This window comes from Sprattus sprattus (assembly GCF_963457725.1).
Source record: "Sprattus sprattus genome assembly, chromosome: 11".
Taxonomy (NCBI): Eukaryota; Metazoa; Chordata; class Actinopteri; order Clupeiformes; family Clupeidae; genus Sprattus; species Sprattus sprattus.
In genome coordinates, this window is record NC_137909.1 from 21707821 (window position 1) to 21730119 (window position 22299).

The 22299-nt window shown below is 43.7% G+C and overlaps 2 protein-coding genes across 2 annotated transcripts in view; one reads left to right on the forward strand and one right to left on the reverse strand.

The window, feature by feature from the left end:
• The window catches only part of niban2a (niban apoptosis regulator 2a), a gene marked incomplete at both ends in the record, with an annotated part of 34013 nt that extends 16667 nt beyond the window's left edge, over positions 1-17346 (reverse strand). The window contains 5 exons of the mRNA XM_080847518.1: positions 3102-3269; positions 3623-3728; positions 4106-4234; positions 6613-6743; positions 17292-17346. Of these exons, the coding sequence (XP_080703644.1) occupies positions 3102-3269; positions 3623-3728; positions 4106-4234; positions 6613-6743; positions 17292-17346 (589 nt within the window). The remainder of the gene's footprint in view (positions 1-3101; positions 3270-3622; positions 3729-4105; positions 4235-6612; positions 6744-17291) is intronic.
• Positions 17347-19056: 1710 nt separating this feature from the next.
• stxbp1a (syntaxin binding protein 1a) overlaps positions 19057-22299 on the forward strand; it is a gene marked incomplete at both ends in the record, with an annotated part of 31930 nt that continues 28687 nt past the window's right edge. The window contains one exon of the mRNA XM_080848204.1: positions 19057-19093. Coding sequence (XP_080704330.1) covers positions 19057-19093 — 37 coding nt within the window. The remainder of the gene's footprint in view (positions 19094-22299) is intronic.

Below are 22299 nucleotides of genomic sequence, written 5' to 3' on the forward strand. Positions count from 1 at the left end.
ATGTTCCCGTCAGGCGTTGTCTTCCCTAGAACACACTGGGCCTGTTGTGCTTTTGTTGGATGTGCTCTGCTTGGTTGAATGTGCTCCTGGGTTACAGTGACCCAACACTAAGTTCCCTGCCTCCCTTTCTTTCATCTTCTCTCCATTTTTCCTCGTTCTGTCTTTTCCTCGGAGCTCAGAAAAAAAGCAGAACCAGGAGCTTAGCAGTTTGAACGTAATTTATGGGGACAACTTGAGTTCCTCTCTCCAGAGGAAAAAAAAAGAAGTACAGAATGCAGTAAGCATGAAATCCACGCCATCTCTTCCTCTCACGGTGTACACTCAAGCAGGCATTGGCTATACCCTACTCACGTCAGTTCACAAACTGAGTACAAACTACATGATGACCAGCGGTAAATGGTAAACAAAAAAACACATTCCTTATGTAGATGGTCAAAACAATATCTAACAGCTAATTTTGTCAGGATCCTGACTAGAATAGCCGGACTCGGTGCCAGGCCTCCAGTTCACCAGTGCTAGATGACATGCAGCCGTTTATATGACTCACTAGGGCTGAGAAACACGGATTCCATCCTTTATCTGCCATTAGGCCATGACATATTCAAAGCACTTTCTCAGAAAACAGGGATGATGGGGTTTCTCACGTACACACACACACACACACACACACACACACACACACACACACACACACACACACACACACACACTGTGGGCAGTCCCAGATCAGGGTGAGAGCAGCCAGAAGAGACGGGAGTCCCCATTATCTTACAACTGTATCCCTCTGACACAGCAGGACCTGATGGGGATGTCTGGCTTCCCTCAAGCAGGCTCCAGAAAACAAAAAAAGAGATACAGACGAGAGAAAACAGACAGGGGGGCTAAAAGAGAGGAAGAGAGGAAGAGGGAGGTGGGGGAGGAGGCATTTTACCCTCCTTGAGATGAAAGGACTAACTGTATCCTCAGGGGAGGACAATGAAAAGGAAAATGAAGAGAGAGAGTCAGACAGTATATTAAGAGTCACATATCTGACATACTGGATAATACTGAGATCATGCTGAAAATGCAGCACCTTGTGCAGAGGCTTTTTTTATTAAAAGAGAATCTCCTGGAATTAGCATTAAGGTATTCTTTAAAAGCTGGGGACAAGTCCATGCCTAAGTTGTCTCAGGGGCTTGGAAGCATACTTCATCGGGTAGGGAGGACAACAACACAGATTGAAAGCAAGAGGGAAGCAAAGATCTAAGTAAAAACATGAGGTAAATAAAAAGGTAAAATTGAAAGACACTTAAATAAATGAATGTGTTTTAGTATAGTTTTAACAACTTCCAATCACAAATCATCATCAAAAAGACAAATTCTTAGAATATTGCATTTGACATTATTGAAAGAAGGACTAGTTTCAGGCGACTTTTTAGCGGCCGACCGTTAGGTAATTGTGGGAAACGTAAGCTTTGACTAAATACTGAATACAGTATGAAAGAAGAGCTGTTGCCTTGCTGAACTACAGTCCACAACTCCCATCACAATCCTCCAAAAAACTGGAACATTAAAGGACACGGAGCTATGATTAACACAGTACTACATGTCATCACCTTGTGATTCCATACAAGATACATGTTCCACATCCATGCCCTGACTGGTCCTTTAAACATACATGGCACCTCTGTTCTGAATGTGTTATGGGATGGTGTTGACATGTGAATGGGGATGAGCAACGTTGGTGACCACTGATGAAGCTATTGAGTGTGTTGCTTTTTTTCTGCATCAGATCTCAAAAAGCAAGTCTGGGCTTGTTATCTTTTCAAAGAACGGAACATTAAAGAACATTAAACAGTGTTATGGTTTCGGTGTCATTCGCCAAGCAATCACAGTGCCTAAACTCAGGCCTGAAAACTTAAGCTTGGAGTATTAGGTCAGATCGGGCTCCACTTTGCTCGGCCACAGAGGCTATAGGTTCACTCACACAAACCCAGCTGAAAGCAAGCACGCCATTCAAGGGAATTAATTGTTCTGGAAACCGGACACCATAGTGCCGTGCCAAGCCCTTCAACGACATCACAGGACACCATTTGAGTTTGATTAGCAAACACCTGAAGGGAGAGGCTCTATTCCTGCAGCGCACAAATACACGCTACCAATTGAACATTTTACAAAGAATACGACTGCTTGCTCTGAGAGTATTTTTTTACTACTGATATTTCACACAAATAATCTGAGACAAAGCTCTGAATGTCATGTACAAGCATTGAATGATCTAGGAATCCCTATAGTACTGTTTCAAAGTAATGTATTGAATTCATAAGCAAAAAATTGGTGGAGTCCCATGTGATTTGATGAGAAAACATGAACAACAGCCTGCATAACACAGCTTTCACTGTCTAAGACACGGGACAGGTTAAGCACAACCTTTTGGCTTCAGGTGACAACAACAACCTAATGGCTTAAAGAGCACTTCAGAGGAACTGCATCTCTCTGTCACATTACAAAGGCCCTGAGAAGTATGTTTACACTGTAAATGACAGCAGCATTGGCGCATTTTTTTTAAAACCCAAATTCCTGGGAACATTTCAAGACGTTGCTAAAAGGCCAAGTCATTTCATAGGCATCCAAACGTTCACGCGGCAACGCACACCTCACACACCCTTGTCTGTTTTCAACAATGGCAGTGATGCAGAAGATGAGTCATTTGTGAGGGTGTGACCTGCAGAGGTGTGGGTGGGGGTTGAGTGTGTGTTGGTGGTGGAGTTAAATGTGGGAAGTCTACAAAATAACAATGAATAGTGTGTCACTTCGAAAGGCCTTGCTCGTCGTCAAATGCTACGCGTGAGACTGCAGGTAGACAATAAGTGCAGAGTCTCAGAGCGTCCCTTGAATGTGCGTATGGGCATTTGTGTGTTTATGAGCACGTGTGTGAAACTAGGAATGTAAGGCACTTGTGTCTCTGTGCATAAGAGAGAAAGGGTTAAAAAAAAGTGTGCATGCATCACATGCTTATCACATATTTTCCTGATTGTGTATGTGATTGTGTATGTATGTGTGTGTGTGTGTGTGTGTGTGTGTGTGTGTGTGTGCGCATGTCTGTGTAAGAGGTTTCTCACCGTTGTTTACGTGTCTGACACAGTCCTGAAGGACGGCATGCCACTTGCTGTGTTCCTTCTCAGTCATGACACAGAAGTAGTGGTGGCGGGCATACGGGTGCCACAGGATCAGCGGGTACTGAGACGGGCACCGGAGGAACGGCGAACTGCTCGCTTTAGCTTTCACCCCTAAACACCCACCCACACACACACACACACACACACACACACACACACACACACACACACACACACACACACACACACACACACACACACACACAGAGGATGTATCAGAGTATATAAGAGCATCAGTGCCGAGCATGATCGTCTGTGTGTCTGTGTGTCTGTGTGTCTGTGTGTCTGTGTGTCTGTGTGTCTGTGTGTCTGTGTGTCTGTGTGTCTGTGTGTCTGTGTGTCTGTGTGTCTGTGTGTCTGTGTGTCTGTGTGTCTGTGTGTCTGTGTGTCTGTGTGTCTGTGTGTCTGTGTGTCTGTGTGTGTGCATATCTCTGGCTCTCCCAATCTTCTCATTCCTTTCTTACCAGGCAGGCTGGTGTCGAGTAGTTCCAGGTACTCCTCCATTGAGTTCAGGGCTCTGTATCCGGCACAGTTGATGTTCCCCTTGGGATGCAAGCCTCTTTCGTGGGCCTAAAGAAAGAAGAGGAGAGCAGAGTTCAGATCATCCCTCAAAGTATTATTCGACTTATACTGAAGTGCCTATGTACAGCTTCCTTTTTAAAGCAACACCATGCAACAATTTGCCACCTTTTGAGGTAAGTTTTTCAGGCAACTAGTTTTGGTATCTTTTTCAGTTTTTGCATGTCTTTAGCTCGCTTATTTCAGACCAAAACTACTTTTTACTGCTTTAAACCACACATACTTTAGACTTTTGCCCTTGCCTAAGCCAAGGTTGCTGGAAATACATTTAGAAGTTGACATGGTCCTATCTGAGAATATACTGTATAAGCTAACTGTGTGGTTTTCTTTGGCTGGATTGTTGCTTGTTTGCAGTGGGTTCCTCTCACCTGTTTGTTTTCGTAAAGAGCAATGTTGTAAGTGTCGTCCACGTAGAGAAAGCGATGACGCCATTTCTTGTTCTCTTCCAGGTACTTGTAGAGACTTCCAGAAAAGATGCACTTGTCCTTCAGTGGGTCCTGAGGCGAGATGAGTCATGATAGTTGTGACAGCAGTTGTGGTTAAAGCTCCACTTATAATACAGATTTTGCCAACAGCAAAGGAACAACAACAAGTTGTTGTTATAGTTACTACAGCAAAGCGCCCCCCCCCCCCCCCCCCCCCCCTCTCATTACTACGATAATTACACCACCAGGGAAACTGAAGTCTCCATTTCTGATGCTACATTACTAACGTCACCTACAGCACTGTCAGGTAGCTTTCAGTTGCCTTATGGGCTACGTTCAGTGACACCCATTTGAACTTTGACAGGACTAATAGGTATAGAGATTTTGCATTTAGAGTGTTGTCCACACTGGAAGAAGGTCTAATCTTTATTGATTAAACCACCGATGAACTGCTGGAGCAGGCAAATACCACATCCTTTTATGGGGAAAACTGAATGGAGCTACAGGAAGGTGCTAAACAGCCTTCTATGTTCAACTGCCAGACATTTTCCCTCATGGTTGGTCACTGGTGGTGCCCTTGCTCAGTGTCGAGTTAAATGTTGAGTCTTGGTGAGATCTGGCAACGTCCAACAAAGGCGCCTGTCCAAACCAGCAAAACATTTTCTGGATGCCATAACATGAGTAGCAATCAGCAAATGAAGGCTTATGGGAGCTTTGATGTTCTTGTCTGTAACGCCAAGTCCTATTGGTCAATTATACATGCATGCTAGCGGAGATCAGACAGGAGAGCATGTGATTTTCATGAAGTTCTTTGTTTACCAAAGTGAACTCCCCCTCCTCTCACCCACAACACTTTTAGATTTCCAACAGGAGATCAAATACCTCAAAACCAGCTTAATCCCAGCCAAGGAAGGAAGGAAAGGGGGAAGCAAAAGGGGAGGGCGGAGAAAACAGAGAGAGAGATTGGGGAGTGGGGAGAAGAAAGAGGTTCTTAGTAGTGTGCTAACTGTAGCGTCTACTACTCTGTGTTTGCGACCTTGTGCAAGGACAGGCCATGTCAAACCCAGTTATCTTTTATTCAGAATGAGGACAACACACAGTCTGTGTGTGTGTGTGTGTGTGTGTGTTTGTGCTCATGTGTGTGTGTCTAGCACTATGGCTTCCAGGGAGGCCTCTTCAAACACCATCAATGAGACCCACCAACACAAATAACCGACTACAGTAGCATAAAGAGATGCTAATTGCCTGTGATTCACGAACCCAAAGACATTTGCCCTAATTCCCTCGACCAAACTACAGCGGAGCCTGTCTGAGGTCATCCTTTTCTGTGCTTCCACAGCACCTACAGGAGATCCATTGTGATAACTGGTGGCTCGCTGATTCAGAGCAACTATCTTTCTTCATTCAGCTGCTCTGTCCAGCAGCTGAGGGACAACAGCTACCGAAAGTGCTGCACTGGTAATAGGCAAAATGAAAATATGTGGGACTAAACCTCAATGAATGGGTGGGGGTGATAGAATGTGGATAAAGGGCTGAATGAAGCAACGGTGAAAACAGAAAAGAGATGGAAAGAGAGAGAGATAGAGAGAGAGAGAGAATGAGAGGTTGGGGCAACAGTCACTTTAGCTCATGTGTGAAATCTGCTCCAGTTTCCAATCTCCTGCCAGTGAAAGCAGAACCATGTGGATCTGAACCACAATTGCCTCCTTCACTTCATTTTACAGTTAGTGAGTATGTGTGGTGTGTGTGTGTGTGTGTGTGTGTGTGTGTGTGTGTGTGTGTGTGTGTGTGTGTGTGTGTGTCTGTGTGTCTGTGTGTCTGTGTGTGTGTGTGTTGAACCAGCACACTAATGAAACCACAGGAAGTTAGGAGAAGAAGGGGGTTAAAGGGTGTTGCTGAGAGATGAGAAGAGAGTAGTTGGATGAAGCAGGGAGAGATGCATCAGATGAACAGAAAATAAATTAAAGACTTGCAGGAACAGGACAAGAGGAAGGAATGGTTGGCTCATAGAAAGGCATAAAAAGTATGTTACTGTTACAGAGAGGGGAGGATTAAAGGAAAAATAAGTGATTTGAGGGTGCTGGGATGAATATATGGTATGTGATAAAAGAGATAATCAAATATGTGATGAGGAAAGAGATGGTCAATTAAACAGAGAGAGAGAGAGATATGGAGAGAGAGATATAAGCCAGAGGGAGAGAGAGAGAGAGAGAAGGAGAAAGAGATAGAAGCCAGAGAGTGAGATGGAGAGAGAGATGGAGAGAGATGGAGAGAGATAGAAGCCAGAGAGAGAGAAAAAAGCCAGAGAGAGAGAGAGAGATTGAGAGAGAAATAAAAGCCAGAAGGAGAGAGAAAGATGGAGAGAGAGATAGAAGCCAGAGAGAGAGAGATGGAGAGAGAGATAGAATCCAAAGAGATGGAGAGAGATAGAAGCCAGAGGGCCCTCTTGCCTTCCGGTGCAGCAGCTGGGTCTGTGTTCCTCCTCCACCTTCAATCTCGAAGCGCACGTTGTTGAAGAGAGCCACCGCATACTGCTGCTCATACACCCACCCAAACTCCTCCAGCACTACACCTGTGCATGCTACAGAGAGAGAGAGAGAAAGAGGAAGAAAGAGAGAGGGGGAGAGAGAGAGAGAAAAACAATAGGGGGGTGGAGAGAGACAGAAGTATATTAAATATAGGTGTTCAATTATAATGACATTTATTTTACTGTCTAACTCATGAGCACTAACTATAGAGCTCTTACAGTCTTCCCCACTATGACGGAGAAAGACACATGGACGCTGACGTGGACACAGGGATTTAAACATCACGTGCAAGGTCGGCCAACAGGTAGCAACAGCTGACCTCGACAATAAGCACAGAAGGCAATGTATCACTTCAAAAAACACAGGGGTTGATTAATAAGATGGGAGTTTAGCCTTTTTTCATATTTAATCTCTCTCTCACATCCTGTCAAGAGAGTCTGCCCTGGTCAACGAGTGTTTCACATAGTCATCTCACTTACACCTCATCCCAGGAGTCTCCATGCAGGAGGCAGCCCATGAGAAGGCCCTCAACACACACACTCCTCACAGCACACACACACACTCCTCACAACACACACACACACACACTCACAACACACACACACACACACTTCTCACAACACACACACACCTCACAACACACACACACTCCTCACAACACACACACACACACACACACACTCCTCACAACACACACTTCTCACAACACACACACACACTCCTCACAACACACACACACACACACTCCTCATAACACACACACACACACTCCTCACAACACACACACACACTCCTCACAACACACACACACACTCCTCACAACACACACACACACTCCTCACAACACACACACACACTCCTCATAACACACACACACACTCCTCACAACACACACACACACTCCTCACAACACACACACACCCTTCCCTCTTATCTGTGCAGGATCAGAGAGAGGACAGAGCAATGAGGTCAGATCTTCACTGATGGAGTGGAGGATAGAAGAGGGGAGAGTGGTGGAGATCTGAGTAGCGTGGCAAGAGGAGAAGGGTGGAGAAGAAGAGGAGGAAAAGACTGGAGGAAAGCCGTGGAGAGGAAAGAAGCTGACCGAATTCAAGGGAGTCTCCCCCGCGACCACATAGCTCTGGAGCATGAGCCGCTTACTGGGAGAAGGGGAACAACTGAACACTTGTCAGATGGATTTTTGACAGACTTTGGTGTCTGTGGTCAACTTAATTTTCTCTACAATTTCAGCTATGAAGCATGCCTTATGGTTTTGTTAAGTCTCTTCACTGAGGGCTGGGTCACACTTGCTCTGCAGATAGATAACAGGTTCCCTAACAGAAAGTCTGAAGCTTGAAGTTCTTTTCAAACCTTTACTTGGGAATCACTGTAAAACTGAGTAGACATGCAGAATATTTTAGTAACCTCATCTCGTAACATTCGTTGATAGAATGCAGGCTGCGAGGCTCGCGTAAGACCTTACGTTAAAAAATGACGCAAGTGTAGAAAAAGGGGCCGACGCACGCAAGACGTGAAAAGTCGCGCAAGAGGCCGCGCAAGCCCCTTGCGCGGCCTCTTGCGCGACTTTTCACGGCTTGCGCTTGCGCTTACGCTTACGTCTCTGAGCATAAATCAGCCTTTAGGAGAACATTATTTCAGAGGAAGACAGAAAAGAAATATTATAACTTGCAAACTGTCATGATCTGGTGGTAATCTCTCTGTGCTGAAACTGATATATTTCAGGTCCAGTGTAGTCAATGGAAATGACACGGGTGACAACAGTATCTTCAACATGTAATATCATAGACACAAGCCTCCAGGAAAACATTCAAGTTATATCGGACTTACCTAAGATTTCTTTAAAAGCAACAAATACCTTTCATCTTTAAGTCAACTCAATGCAGAAGTACTCAACACCCAGCAAACAAGGTCATGATCCTAGTGGCCTCATATTGCAGGGGTCTGCCCATCTTGTATCTGCCTAATGACTCTCTTAGCTTAAGGTCAGAGGTCACTCCTTGTCCTCTTAAGACACGCATACACACACACGCACACACACACGCACATGCACACGCACACGCACACGCACACGCAGAAACAGACACAGACACAGACACACAGAAACACAAAGACAGACAAAGACACAGACACAGACACAGACACAGACACAGACACAGACACAGACACAGACACAGACACAGACACAGACACAGACACAGCACAGACACACAAAGACTCAGACACAGACAGACAGACAGACGCAGACACACACACAGAGGCTGGCTGTGCATGACATGGTATTGCAGGGCAATAAAGCTGCAGATATCTTCACCCTCCTTTCTTTGTCCTGGACAAAAAATCGGGAAAGTCAGCATTTCTGATGTTGTTTTTTCCACTTGTGTGTAATCGTCATGCCAAGACGATGCACTCTGAAAGGAATATGCTTGGAAAGAGCTTCCCTGTGAGGTTCCTTGTGTGCATGTATCTGTGTGTCTATTCAAATCCATGCAGACTCACAGACAGTTGGCAGTGCACACTAAAAGGACACATTAGCATATCAGCAATTTAGGAAAAAGAGGGCCACATTGTAAAATAAAATTAGTTGGAATTAGCTCTGTGTGTGACGAGATAGGGAGCCATCAGCTCCACGCTCACAATCTACCCTCTATGCCAAGGGAAATTGTCACCCCACTGGGAGACTATTTACATTTGAAAGGCATCAGATCTGGTGAAATTATATGGACCAAAACAAGGTATTAACCAGGCACAGTCTGACAGCAATTAGCATGAGCTTTACCTCTTTAACCCTCTCTCTGACAATCACATGCTAAAGAGACTTCTGGGAATGGGATAGGTGTGTGTGTGTGTGTGTGTGTGTGTGTGTGTGTGTATTGCTGAAGGGCTTTGGATCCTAACCAGATGTGCTAAAAAGGCTGGCTGCTTTTGAGACTTCACTCAGCACAAGAAGAAAGCAAAAATATTTTCAGTGTTTTATGCTGTTTGTAAAAAGACAACTGCAAGCCAAATAGAGGGAAAGGTTGCATAGAATAACAGTTTCACTGCCCCTTTCCAGCTAACTATTGCATTAATTCTCATACCTTTCAAAGGCAGCCAGAAGTTTTACATTTACATTAGACTAATAAAAGTGAATAATGTCATGATTATTCCAAGATATGTTTTAAAGTTAAACAGCTCTATACATGCTTTGACATTAACTTCATTCTGTTTGTCAAACTGCTCTTTCAGCCAATGGAACTGGCTACGCTGAAATGTTCTCAAGCGGATGGACTTCCCAAAAGCCTGTCTTAAAACCCTTCAGTGCATATTAACAAATCGCCACAGCGAGGTCCCTGTTAAATACTACTCTTACGTGACACTGACCTGATCATTTACATTTATCTGACAACCATACTAAGCCATGCACATATGAAGCCATGCAAGCTCTGGGTTGGACACCAGTGTTGCTCCACATATATCTATACATGTGGTCATAAACCACATGAAATGCGTAATATACTCAGCTATTTACGAGGGAATGGTGGGTTGGGTGGTCTACTGTTCCCGTGTTTTAAAAAACGGTGTAATTATAGCTGGCCAAGTGATTGATATTGACAAACGGAAATGGTGCTGACTGGAAAAATATTCTCCACAGAAAAAAGAAGTTCTCAATCTGGGAGAGCACCAATAGTGTGTGTGTGTCTATATTGCACAGAGACACCCCACAAAAATACGACCCTCTTTTTGTTCCAAGTGTGATTGATGGCCCCACTGATCCTGATCTCCACTGGATTCACTTTACTAAAGTGTGAAATTACTTCACTGTGCCAATTGTACATCTGTGATACACACGCACACACAGAGTACACAGTAAACGCACGCATGCACACACACACCACACCACTCACACAGCACACAGCCACACACACACACACACACCACACAGTAATTTGTGGCTCAGGAAAGCCTGTCTGCTCTCCAGCAGGAAGGAAAGGTCTGACAGTCGCCAACAACGGAGAAGGCCAGCCGTCGTACTTTGTGTGAATCCAGTCCTCACAGGAGAAAGCCTCCATGTCCTTCCCTCACACAACTAATTTTAGTGGCATGACGGATTGGGACTTCCACCATCCTCTTCAACAGAGCTGACAGGTCTACATCGTCATGTAAACAGAATAAAGCTGGCCTACCACAGTGTATTTTTGCTGTACAAACGCCCAATGCTAGTCAAGCTAGCCGTCACAATGACAGGAAGGATAAAGTATTATGTAGGGAAGAGAGATGAGGACAGAGAAGGAGAAAAGAGAGGGGGAGATGAAGACAGAAATGGCTGCCCATTAAGGCTTACAAGGGAAATTTGTTCCAAGCTTTTTGCCCTGCTGTTGGAAAGCAAATCATTATCTGTCTCCATTACAAGGCAGGGTGGGGTAGGGTAAGGGGCCTTTCAGTCCATTTAAGTGTAGATACGGCAATACATGTAGACAAACTGTGTCTATATTGTGTGCGTGAGTAGAGATGCACCGATTGCAAAATTCTTGGCCGATACCGATTTCCGGTTTTTAAGGAGGTCTGACCTGCCAAAACCGGTTTTTCCGATACCGATTTTCTAAGAAATAATTATAATCATATAATAGACACCATATTTGTTTGGCTTGAGTACCCTTCTCCCAGACAACATTGTGCTTATATAACTGCAATTAAAACCACAACAAGTGGAAGGCTATATGCTATCATAACTCCTCTTTTCAAGAATAAAACATCACAAATAAGAAATAGAGTGAGAGTTTTAACAGTGCCTCCTGAGCAGATTTATTTTGAACACTGACATTCAGTCCAGTTTACAGGTCAATAACTAGGATAAAACTAAAATAAATACAAACAAAAGATAGAGTGCACTATTGATAGTTTTCAGCTGACGTCAGAATGACCAGCTGGCGGGCAAAATAGACGTTCCACAGCTGTTTAACACTGGAGTTAATACATGAACCACCCACCTTTCAAGCTCTTTTAATATAAGTTAGTAAAATGCCAGACAGTTGTTGCTCGGTTGGCTGTTTAAATCGGCGAGGAGGCAAGCCCAGGCTTAGTTTTTATCGCATTTAAAACCCGCTACCGCTCCTGCCAGCTGATCAAAAAAATGTTTATTTCGCCGTGGCTGCCAGCTGATTGTAGACGCCTTCTGCGTCAACTTTTCTCGGACACACAGTAAAGTAGCCTTACTTTTGGAGCTGAAAATAAAAGCAGTCACCCTGTTCTGGTCGCCTAATTTATCAGAATAACTACCTAAAATGGGAATAAATCAAGTAATAAAGACAAGAAACAAAGCATCAAAACGATTCAAAGTGGATTACCCAGCTGCTGATCTACCTAAGTACCTAAGCAAGCAAGTAGGCTAGTGTATTTTGTCATTCAACTAGTAATACTACAATGTCAGTAGAAAATATATGGGAAGATCATTTAAGTTGTCATTCGCCAGACAAGCTTTTCGTAGCCTACTTAAACCAGGGACCGTTTAAACCAGGGAATTGTGTCAAAAAATAAAGAACATCGTTGGGTAGGCTAACGGCTGCTAGCTTACAGCAGATACCTCGCTAGCTGGTACCTAGTTATTAAATGGCACGATCTTTGCGCTGATTATGAAGATGGTTTTTAGTTTTCACCTTCCGGACGACATCATTGTGAACCCAACCACTCCTGAAAATTAAATAACTATCTGTGCTTTTGTAGGTTTTTGAGATGTGTCTGTGGACGGATTTCCTATTAGATAGATGTAAATATCTCCACACTGGAGCTCAGACAGGGACTTCGGGGAGGTTAACGAAATACAAATGTCAGGACAGCTGCAGTAAATGTATGACAAGTTCCTAATTTGTTTTCCCGTCTGAATATTTCTGTCTGGCTATAGTGGTATAGTCTGTGGTTGATGGCAATCGTAGTTGAGTAGGCACTGCTCGAAGTTTTGAGAGAGCCCTAACACGGACGCCACACATGTCTTATTTTTGACTTGCAAGCATTACAAACAGCGTGTTTTGGGTCGTCCTGGAACACAGTGAAATAAGTCCAAATCAGCGACATGTTTTCTTCCGGAGTCTTGCTAGTTTTTAGCTGTTTTGCTCTGGGCGCCTTGAGCTGCTACGCACCGCGCATGCGGGTCAGTTTGATCGGCCGAAAACCGGAAATTACGACAGTGACCGGCAGGTCACCGATTGTGGCCGGTTGGATATAAAACCGGCTTTTTTAATCGGCGGCCGATTGATCGGTGCATCTCTATGCGTGAGTGTTGTGTGACAATGTTCAGGAAATTAAGAGCAGTGGTAAAGCTGACAGGACGGACTTCAGTCAACGTTATCACTAAAGCCAGTCATGTTTTAAAAATTAAGTTATTCTGACATCCTTGACCGTGCTGGTGCTGGAGTCAATGTAATTGTAAAGGTTGACTGGCACTTAATGTGATAGAAAAAAAAGATTCATGGGAGTGTATAGAAGATTAAATCATTTCACTGTTCAAGGCCCTGGCAATATTTAGCAAAGAGTGACCCAGCTTCTAGTAGCAACATTCGAGGACTGTTTACTTTGACATGCCTAAAGGTCTAGACAGACTCTGAGAAAAACAAAAGCCTGGTAAGCTAGTGGTCTTTAAAAAAATAATAACATCAAATGGAAACATTAGAGGCTTTATATACGGTCTAGATACAGGCACAGAGTGGGAGACTGGAAAGAGGGATTGAGTGAGATAGAGAGAGAGAGAGAGAGACAGCCAAGCAAGAGAGGGAGCGCTGTAATAACTGTGGGAGAGATTAAATGGTACAGCACTCCCCAGAGCCAGCCAGTGTTATCAAATTAGACGTGTCGACTTCCTTCAAAACCAGACCAATTGGTTAAGCTCTGAGAGTGTGCAATTCAGGTCACAAGAACCTGTCCTACTGACACGCGGTGCGTAATATGACCACTGCCTAAAGTGAGAGAATGAGCAAGTGAACAAACAAGATACTTTTAGTTCCAAGAAAAGTGTGTCATCTTGAATGATTACGTTTCTGGAAACAATAGACTAAAAATGTTGTTTACAATCTTATTCTGCGTGAAAATGTAAGAAACTATAGCTTGTGGATGTGGTAGCTGTACACAGATAGGGTCTGAAGCAGTACCAGTGAGTTACGTTCTGCAGTCTTGAGACCTGTTTAGTGAATATGAGGATGACAGGGTCTTTATTAGAGATATGCTCTTGTCCTAAACTTCAGAATTTTGTGACAGGTAAACAATATCATCAACCAAAAAAGTGGCAGTCATAATGATCAACGTATTCGACGACATTGTAGCTGACACCCATCTCCATTTCAAAATACAGCAAAAACATTTTCATACACGATGATTAGGGACAGATACAGTTTTGGACAATATAAATATCATTTTACTCTAACTTAGTGTTTAGGATAGAGAAACTGTTCACGAGGACTAACATTTACATTAAACATACGTGTGGCGACTGACGGTAACAGTAGAGCGGACATGTGTGTACCGTGCAGTAATGGCCCATCCGAGAGCACTAGCAGAGGGAGGACGTCTGCAAGACCCCCAAGAATGTGCTTTCAGCAAGAGTGGACATCCTCCCTGACTCAGTGGTGTTCCAGAGAGAGAATGGGCTGACTAACCACCTCTCCCACACAGACATAAACATGCACACACACACACACACACACACACACACACACACACACACACACACACACACACACAACTGGGTCAGCACAATTTCACAGTCTATATGTGTGTGTGTGGGGCGGGGGCTTAATAAGAAAAAGCACAAAGGAAAGCATGAACTCCTAAGGAGCAGGTGAAGGGGGAGGTGATTTATTGCATGTGGGGAACTTTCAAGTATCTCCAAAGCCTGGTAAAGGTTTGGACATGTTCATGCCTGCTGCCATTCTCATTCCTCTCCCTTGAACAGTGATCTATTGACAGCATCTCTCTTTCTTTCTCTCTTTCTCCCTCTCACAAGTGTGGAAACGTTGCATTTGTGTGCAAGTGTGAGTGTGTAAACATATGTACATGTATGTGCACCTGTACTTTGTGTGTCTGCCAGGTTATACATGTATGTATGAATAAGGTGTGTGTGTGTGTGTGTGTGTGTGCGTGTGTGTGTGTGTGGGGGCATGCTCATGTATTGTATGGAAGAATAAAGTGACACTGATTCTGGGTCAATGAAGAGAAATGTGCCAATCATGTCTGCCACAACTGGGACACACGCTGGGTTTCCATCAAGCTAAAGGAGATGCAAGTCTGTGCACATGTCCATCTGCTGTGCTATGCACACCCAAAGGGTGTATTAAAAGCTGTGGGCTCAAAACTCAAGGTTGTCAGGGCAAGGTAACAAAATGTCAAAGCGGGTAAAAACCTTACTTACAACCTTACTCGTTTTATACCCTATAATTCACTCATGTCAAGCGTAAGAGGTTATGCAAGTTTCAAGCGTTTCCACTCATGATTTCTTATTCAAATGGTCAGTATTCACAAGAAAAAGTTGGATGGAAACAAAGCTATATAATCATGGTGCCTGACTCAAGACGTGTGCCTCACTATGCAGTTCAGAAAGGTTAAGTCCCAAGCATTTAACCCTACTGCTTTAAACAAATGCTCAAAGTCCCAACAGCGACCTGGGAATGTGGGGTCTTTATGAACTCATGTATCATTTGCCAGCTAGGCTAATCCAGTATTCACGTTAGGTCAACTCAACAGATATACCTTCTACCCTGAAGTTTTACACACACACACGCACACACACACACCTGAATAAATCGTTTCAAAAGGACTGTGGGAAAACAATGATACGTGGCACCTAGATAATTAGTGAAGACTTTTGATGTCATTCTGAGTAATATGACTTGGTTTCAAAACAATAAAAAAAAAACAGCTAAGGGGTGTTGCAAAAGCTATTGATATATAGGGCGGAGCAGGTGTGTGAGTGTGTGAATGTTTTGCAGGGTTGTGTGTAGTTGACAGTGTGTATGCATAGATTTGGGTGGTGTGCCTGTGTGCGTGCGTGGGTGCTTGCGTGTGTGTGTGAGTGTTTCCATCTAAGCATGTTTCCATCTTTCCAACCACAGCCCCCGGATGCAAGACCTCAGAAAGGATTCCCTGCATTCTGTGGTCGTTCGGTGTTCCTTCAGTCCGTCTTCCCCTCTCCTTCCCCACGTCTCATACTAACGTCCCACAGCAAGCATCCACTGGCCTCGTTGGCATGACAGCCAACACCAGCGCACCAAGTTTCACCAGAAGGAATCAGAAGTGTCTGCTGGCTGCAACCACAACACACACCAGCAGACTGTCCGGATGGCTCCGCTGTGTGAAACTTCTACAAAGACTATTTTAATGATGAATGGGAGTCGACTTGAGAAAAAAAATACATGCAAGATCAATGACGTGATTACCACTGGGTTCTTTTTTTAGCCACAATGACAACAACCGGAAATCTAATTCTCATCCCACAATCACATATGATGTATACATCACTCCATCAGGGGTGTCTCTACACTGGTTTCTGTCCATTTGGATTTCTACGTGTTGACAGGAGAGGAGTCTCTGGGTGGCACTAAGATCAGAGCTACGGGGTGTGGCGGTTCTTCAGTGAAGGGAAGAGAGGTGTGCTGGTCTGACAGGCATCTAAGGTGTATTTGAGAGGTCTCCTGTGGTTACGAGTCTTTTAGCTGTGCAGCTGAACAAACCCTCCCTCTCCCTCCTCCCATAACAGAACAAGTCCCCACAGGCACATACACATAAAACTGCTCACAGTATGGAGGTATGAACAGAACCTACCGAAGTACAGACAAAACCCTAAAGATCCCAGAATGGCTTTTTTTTTATTAAACAATACAAGCTCAGAAATGTCTTACCTATTGAGGCTTATTTTCAGAATCATATAAACAAAAGCAAAAAAAGGCACCTGCCTATAAACAGAAATCAGAGCATGGGCAAACTGAATAGTCCTACAACAAAGAGGTACTGCCTTTGAAAAGGGACAGTTATCCAGAGTAAATAGAAATTAACTGACTTCCACATGATTGTCCCTTGCCAGTCCAGAATGAAAGGGACAGTGAAAAAGTAAAATGTCTGGCTGTTGTGGCTTGTGGCTACTGTTTGTCTAGTATGAAATCATTTCTGAGAAGTACACAGGGCACTGTACTGGCCTTGGAGATGAAATGCTCCTTCTGGAGTATGCTACTGGTACTGGAACTGGAACATATTTGGTCTATCTATGTACCACACAAGTCAGCATGCAACTATTACGATACATCGATGTGTTTGGCTGATTTAGTTCAGTTGGGTCAACATGCTTCAAATACTTTCCCATATAGGGAATGTACATACAGACTGCAAAACATCGCGAAAGCAACAGTTTTTGCTCGTGCCCACGTACTTCCCAGAATAACTGAATTCATCTAACAAGAGGGAGTGAAGCCAGAACCCAAGTTGCTTGAAAGTTTAAAGTCTTGCCAGAATGCCTCACCCTTCAAACATCTACAAGGGGGGAAATTAACAAACTGTTGAAGAGCAGTCTGTGCATGTATTTGTCGTTGTTGTTCTGTCGAAGACGTGCGCATGGCTAATATTACCTGTAATCATCTCACGCTTGCCTTCATCCAGGTGCGAAGAAATTACATCCCCCATCCTGACGGTGTCTGCCCTTCAGTATCCCAACAGTTGTGAGTAGCCTACAAGTCCGTATACCAACTCCGTTACTCTTCAGTTGTAGATACCGCTGTGTGTTTCAATTAAACTTTTCCAAAAGTCAAATTAGAATTTTGGAAAAGTGTCCGCGCGTGCTCTCCTCCTCGCCTTCCACCTCAACATTCCAAACGGCGGTAGCCAACTGAAGGTTTTTAATGAAAAGTTTCCGAAAACGCCAGGTTCCACACGTCGCCTCGTAAAAAGCCCTGATGGGACTGGTCACAGGGAGAATCAACGTTTTGTGTTTCAGACTGAGCTTGCTCGATGTGAGGATAGGTCACACCCTCAAACTGAGAGTCACTACAAGACAAACGTGTTCAGTCAAACGCTCCGCTCCAGAGGTGTGGCAGAAAGGAGGACGCCGCCCAGGCAAAAAAAATCCTAGAAGTAGAGATGGTAGACTGCTAATTCCATGTGTATGTTTTGCTGTTTGTTTTATTGCGTGATTGTTTGTTGTTGTAAAATTAAATTCAAGACAATTAATTATCAGCGAGAAGCCTATACAAATATTAAAAACTACACCTTTGAGAAGATCATTTCATGTGATATGACACAGAGCCTAAACAGAATAGTCTATCCTACTGGGAGTACTTGACTACTGAGGCTAAGTGCACTTTTACAGAAACTTCAACTTTAAAAGGGCTCAATTGCATTTTCTGAGTCTCTGCCTTCAGCGTGCTCTAGGAACAATTCCCTGTAACGTTTCAGGCAACGCAGACCGAATGGCCCTACCTCCCAAACGTTTTGGATAGTTGGCCGTGGGTGGAGCGATTTAATAAGCAAAACACCAGTAGATTAATCTGAGACTGATATAAATCTGATTTCTCATGAGTTCCGTTCTTATTTTAATAAATAAAGCACGTCGATGGAGTACAGGCCAACTCAAAATACAACTCAACATGCATTAACCTACATTATTAAAGGAGCTTTGCTGACCTCTTGTGGAGTGCGGGCCTATCAGCGCAGTTACTGCTCAGAAAAGGGTAACCCAACCCAATGTTTCGATTATTCGTGTCTTTATCACGCTTGCCTGTAAATTAATGGGATGGGTGCAAACATTCATTTTATTTAGTCTCCAGGAGGCAAATTACGTGGATCTCCAGGATGCTACGAAATAACCATCCTTGTAATTTGTGGGCCGGATGCAGCAAGAGAAAACAAATAGGTCTAGGCCACAATCTAGTGTCAGAGTTGCATAAAGAATCGTTAATGCAGAATATAGGGCCTATGTACAGAGAAACAGCAATCATTTCAACCCGAATGATGAAAACCACCTTTAGGTCTATGATCTCTCCGTTAATAAGCATTCCAAATTATATTTAATCGCAAAATAAAATTGTATAGTTTGAAATGAATATAGACTACAACGTGAACATATTTATGTGAACACAAAGATACACCAAATGATACAGGCCAAAGCGCAAGTAGATTGGCAAGGCTTCCACCGTGGGACCCACAAACGAGAGAGAGAGAATGGAACTCTGCGAAAGGGAGGGGCGGATACGCAGTGACGTTGCCTCTCTGGTCGAATCTCCGCAGTACGACGCGATGTGAGGTGTGCACCCTCGTCCTAGCGGAGACAGGGGTAGACTACAGCAAGGGAGATAGGGAGGAAAGGAGTGTGAATACGGTCTATCATTCAGGAGCATCATGGCACCCATCGGACTGAAGGCGGTGGTCGGCGAAAGTAAGAACATGTTACATTGTTATACTCATGTAGCGATTCGGAGTGTTGTTGTATTGTTACTTTCATTAGGCGGATTAATTATGCTGCGCTTTTTTGCACTAGCTAATTGCTGATCCGTATGTGGCGCGTCCTCCATGGATGCGGAATATGCTTTGCCATTGTGCAACCGTGTTGATCTGGGCACTACAGCAGTGACATTTCTCTCGGGGATGCATCCGTTGCGGATGTGCAACGTAAATTCCTAACTGCACGTATTAGCTGGATATGTATCTTTTCTGCGTTGCTTATCATTCATCTCTAAGGCTGTGGACGTTTCCTAAAGGCTGAGATTTCTGGAGAAAAGACCCTCTAGAAACGCCCATATACCCAGGGATAGTGGAATACGATTTATGCGGTGTTTGGTTGATAGCACAGCTTGCACAAATCAATATCTATATAATTTCACATCTACTGTTTCATTGTGTTGTCTTTATTGCGGTCCGTAATTGTTCTGGTGGACTAATGTATTAACGGGGTAATTCGGCTGTAATGACGGGGTTTTCTTGAACTGTCATGAAATAGTATTGCGTGCTGATGTTTTTTATTCCCCGTCTCAGAAAAAGCCTCTCCCTGATGATTGATCACTGGGCCAATGCGTTGCGTAAAACACCAATTGGTTGAACGTTACCAACCAGGAAGTCTCTAATTTTTTGAATTGTGGAGATCGATGCATCTTTCTTGATAGCTTAAGATGCGAACGTTAATGGCGGAACCAGTATCCCTCGATTATTAGATAATCTAACAAGCGGAGAACTAGGAACCAGACGTGAATTTCTAATTTCCTAAATATCAGTCCCCTCGCCTCATTCACACGTTGTGACCAATTGGTTTCTAATAAATACCGTGTTGATCATATCTTCAAAATACGATAGTAACGTGGGTTGTTATTAGTCGGTTGCAGGGGCGCTTTGAATCTGTGGTAGACTGCGGCTGAAGCGCAGTCATCTGCGGGGCTCTGGGCTGGGGATGAATGCTTCAGCACCCCAACCCCGTGGACTCCGACCCTCTTGTGTAGGTTGCATTTATCATTCACCGGTGCGCGAGGATGCGGATAAATGCTATCAGCTTTTTTTTCTTTCCTTCCACCTATTAAGAAGGCAGTTAGGCGTCTGTGTCTGTGTTGTCTGTTGCTGTATTAAAGACAAGGACGGTATTGATGACTCCAGATAGTGATGCTGTTAGGCCTACATGGCAGCCAGGGTCCACGTAAGAAAGTAATGTTCCTGAATTGAACGTGCCCTCAGTGTTTAATTTTCTGAAGATAACTGTTTCGCAGGGTTATGAGTTGGCAAGTTCTTTATATTTGTGAAGAATTAGAGTTAGGTTCCTCTAATTCGGTTGAATTACATTCGCTGATGGTCTGTCGCATACACTTGCTTCTACTAGGCCATGCATAGAAATAATCAAATTTGCTTTCCTGAATATAGTCATTTTTCTTATACCTAGGAGCGTTATATCAGGTATATACTTACAAGCGAGACGTATCTTTGCAACAACGATCTGTATCGAACAAAATATGAAATAGACGATTTGGCGCGTGGCGTATACCTATGACAGATTTATAGGCCTAATGCGTATCGTGGTAAGTCCCCTTAACCAATAGTAATAATAAATAATGCCAATTGAAACACACCAAAATGCTAGTATTTCCAACATCATATAAAATGATATTTCCACACTCATATCAAAATAGTAAAGACACATGACTGTACGGGTACCATGATCCCTTGTGATGTGTTGAATGGTTGCGCAATAATGTCAGGAAATAGTCTATTGCTGCCGTAGGATGATGCGTTGTATGACAAGGTGATGATGTGAAAAAAACATGGTGTAAATTAAGGATATAGTTGAATGATTCAGTTAAATCGTGTGACTGACTTGGACTATTCGAGCCTTTGGAGAAGAACAGCGACAAGACCTCTTGCTACAAGCACGCACACAGCATATCATCCGGAGCCTGCGCGGCTTGGGGGATGGGTGGCGTTCAGCGCACTCTCTCTCTGCATCCCTCACTGAACATCAGCCGTGAGGCCACGTTGAATTGAGTGTGCATGAGTCCAGAAATGGTCATGCTTTTTTATCGGCATTGAAGACTGAATGAATGGTTTATTGATTCTTTATTGAGATATTTACTAATGAAAAACCCGATGCAACAATAGTAGTTTCCCCTAAATTGTCCGCAGCCTTAGTGTACCCCTATTTCGTCCTGCACACATTTCAGAAAAATGTGTTGTTGTAATGGCTACTGATACAGATTTCAGGTGTGATCAATTTCGAAATAAAATATAGATTGTAGCTAAGCAACACAAAACTAAAACGTGGCTGTACTGAAATAACTGCTCATTTATAAGTGCACGCCAGTCGTGTTTTATATTTTGTATGTTTATTATGGATGAGGAACCCTAGTTTTTATATTTGCGCATGGTCTCTGACCGTTACTCTGGACGATTTGCTGGTTTCAGATAGTTTAGTGAACCACTCTTCATGGAAATTGAGATTAGGTGTTGAGAACTGTGGCCCTGGCTGGAAATGAGCGTTTACACACGTTCAAAGCCAGGAGTATGTAAGTGGGCCAGCAGCCTGAATCCTTGTGAATGAGTCATAGCGATCGCCTGAAAGACCATTGTCATCAGGCTGACTTTGGGTCTTTGTTTGCACTTCCGTTTCTTCAGCTCATTGATGTAAATTACATTCATGCTGTTTATTTATCGTCTTGCTAGGCTTTTATTCAGACAGTGGACCATCCCAAAGAAAAAATAATTACTTCATCCCTTGTGCAGTCCTTGTAGGGCTTGAGTAACAGACCATCGCAACTATGGAGCAGTTACATTCCCAATCACAAGGAGGAACAACCATGATGTAGGTCCACATTCTAATGACCCAGGTTTAAATGGCACTGGTGATATTTTTAACAAAAATTATCAGATTTTGCTCCTGATTTATTTGCATATTTTTAAAAAGCTAGCTGTTGTTTGGACATTTTTGAATACATACACCTAAAGCCTCAGGGACTCTGCAGTCTGTGAACAAAGCTGCAGCCTGGCCTGCCTATGCCTGCGGAAACATCAGGAAACTTCCAGAGACAGGCATTCTCTGACTGCCAGTTATTTAGCCTGCGCACAGCATATTGAATAAAGTGGGTGGACTCCCACAGTGTCCAAGTCTTT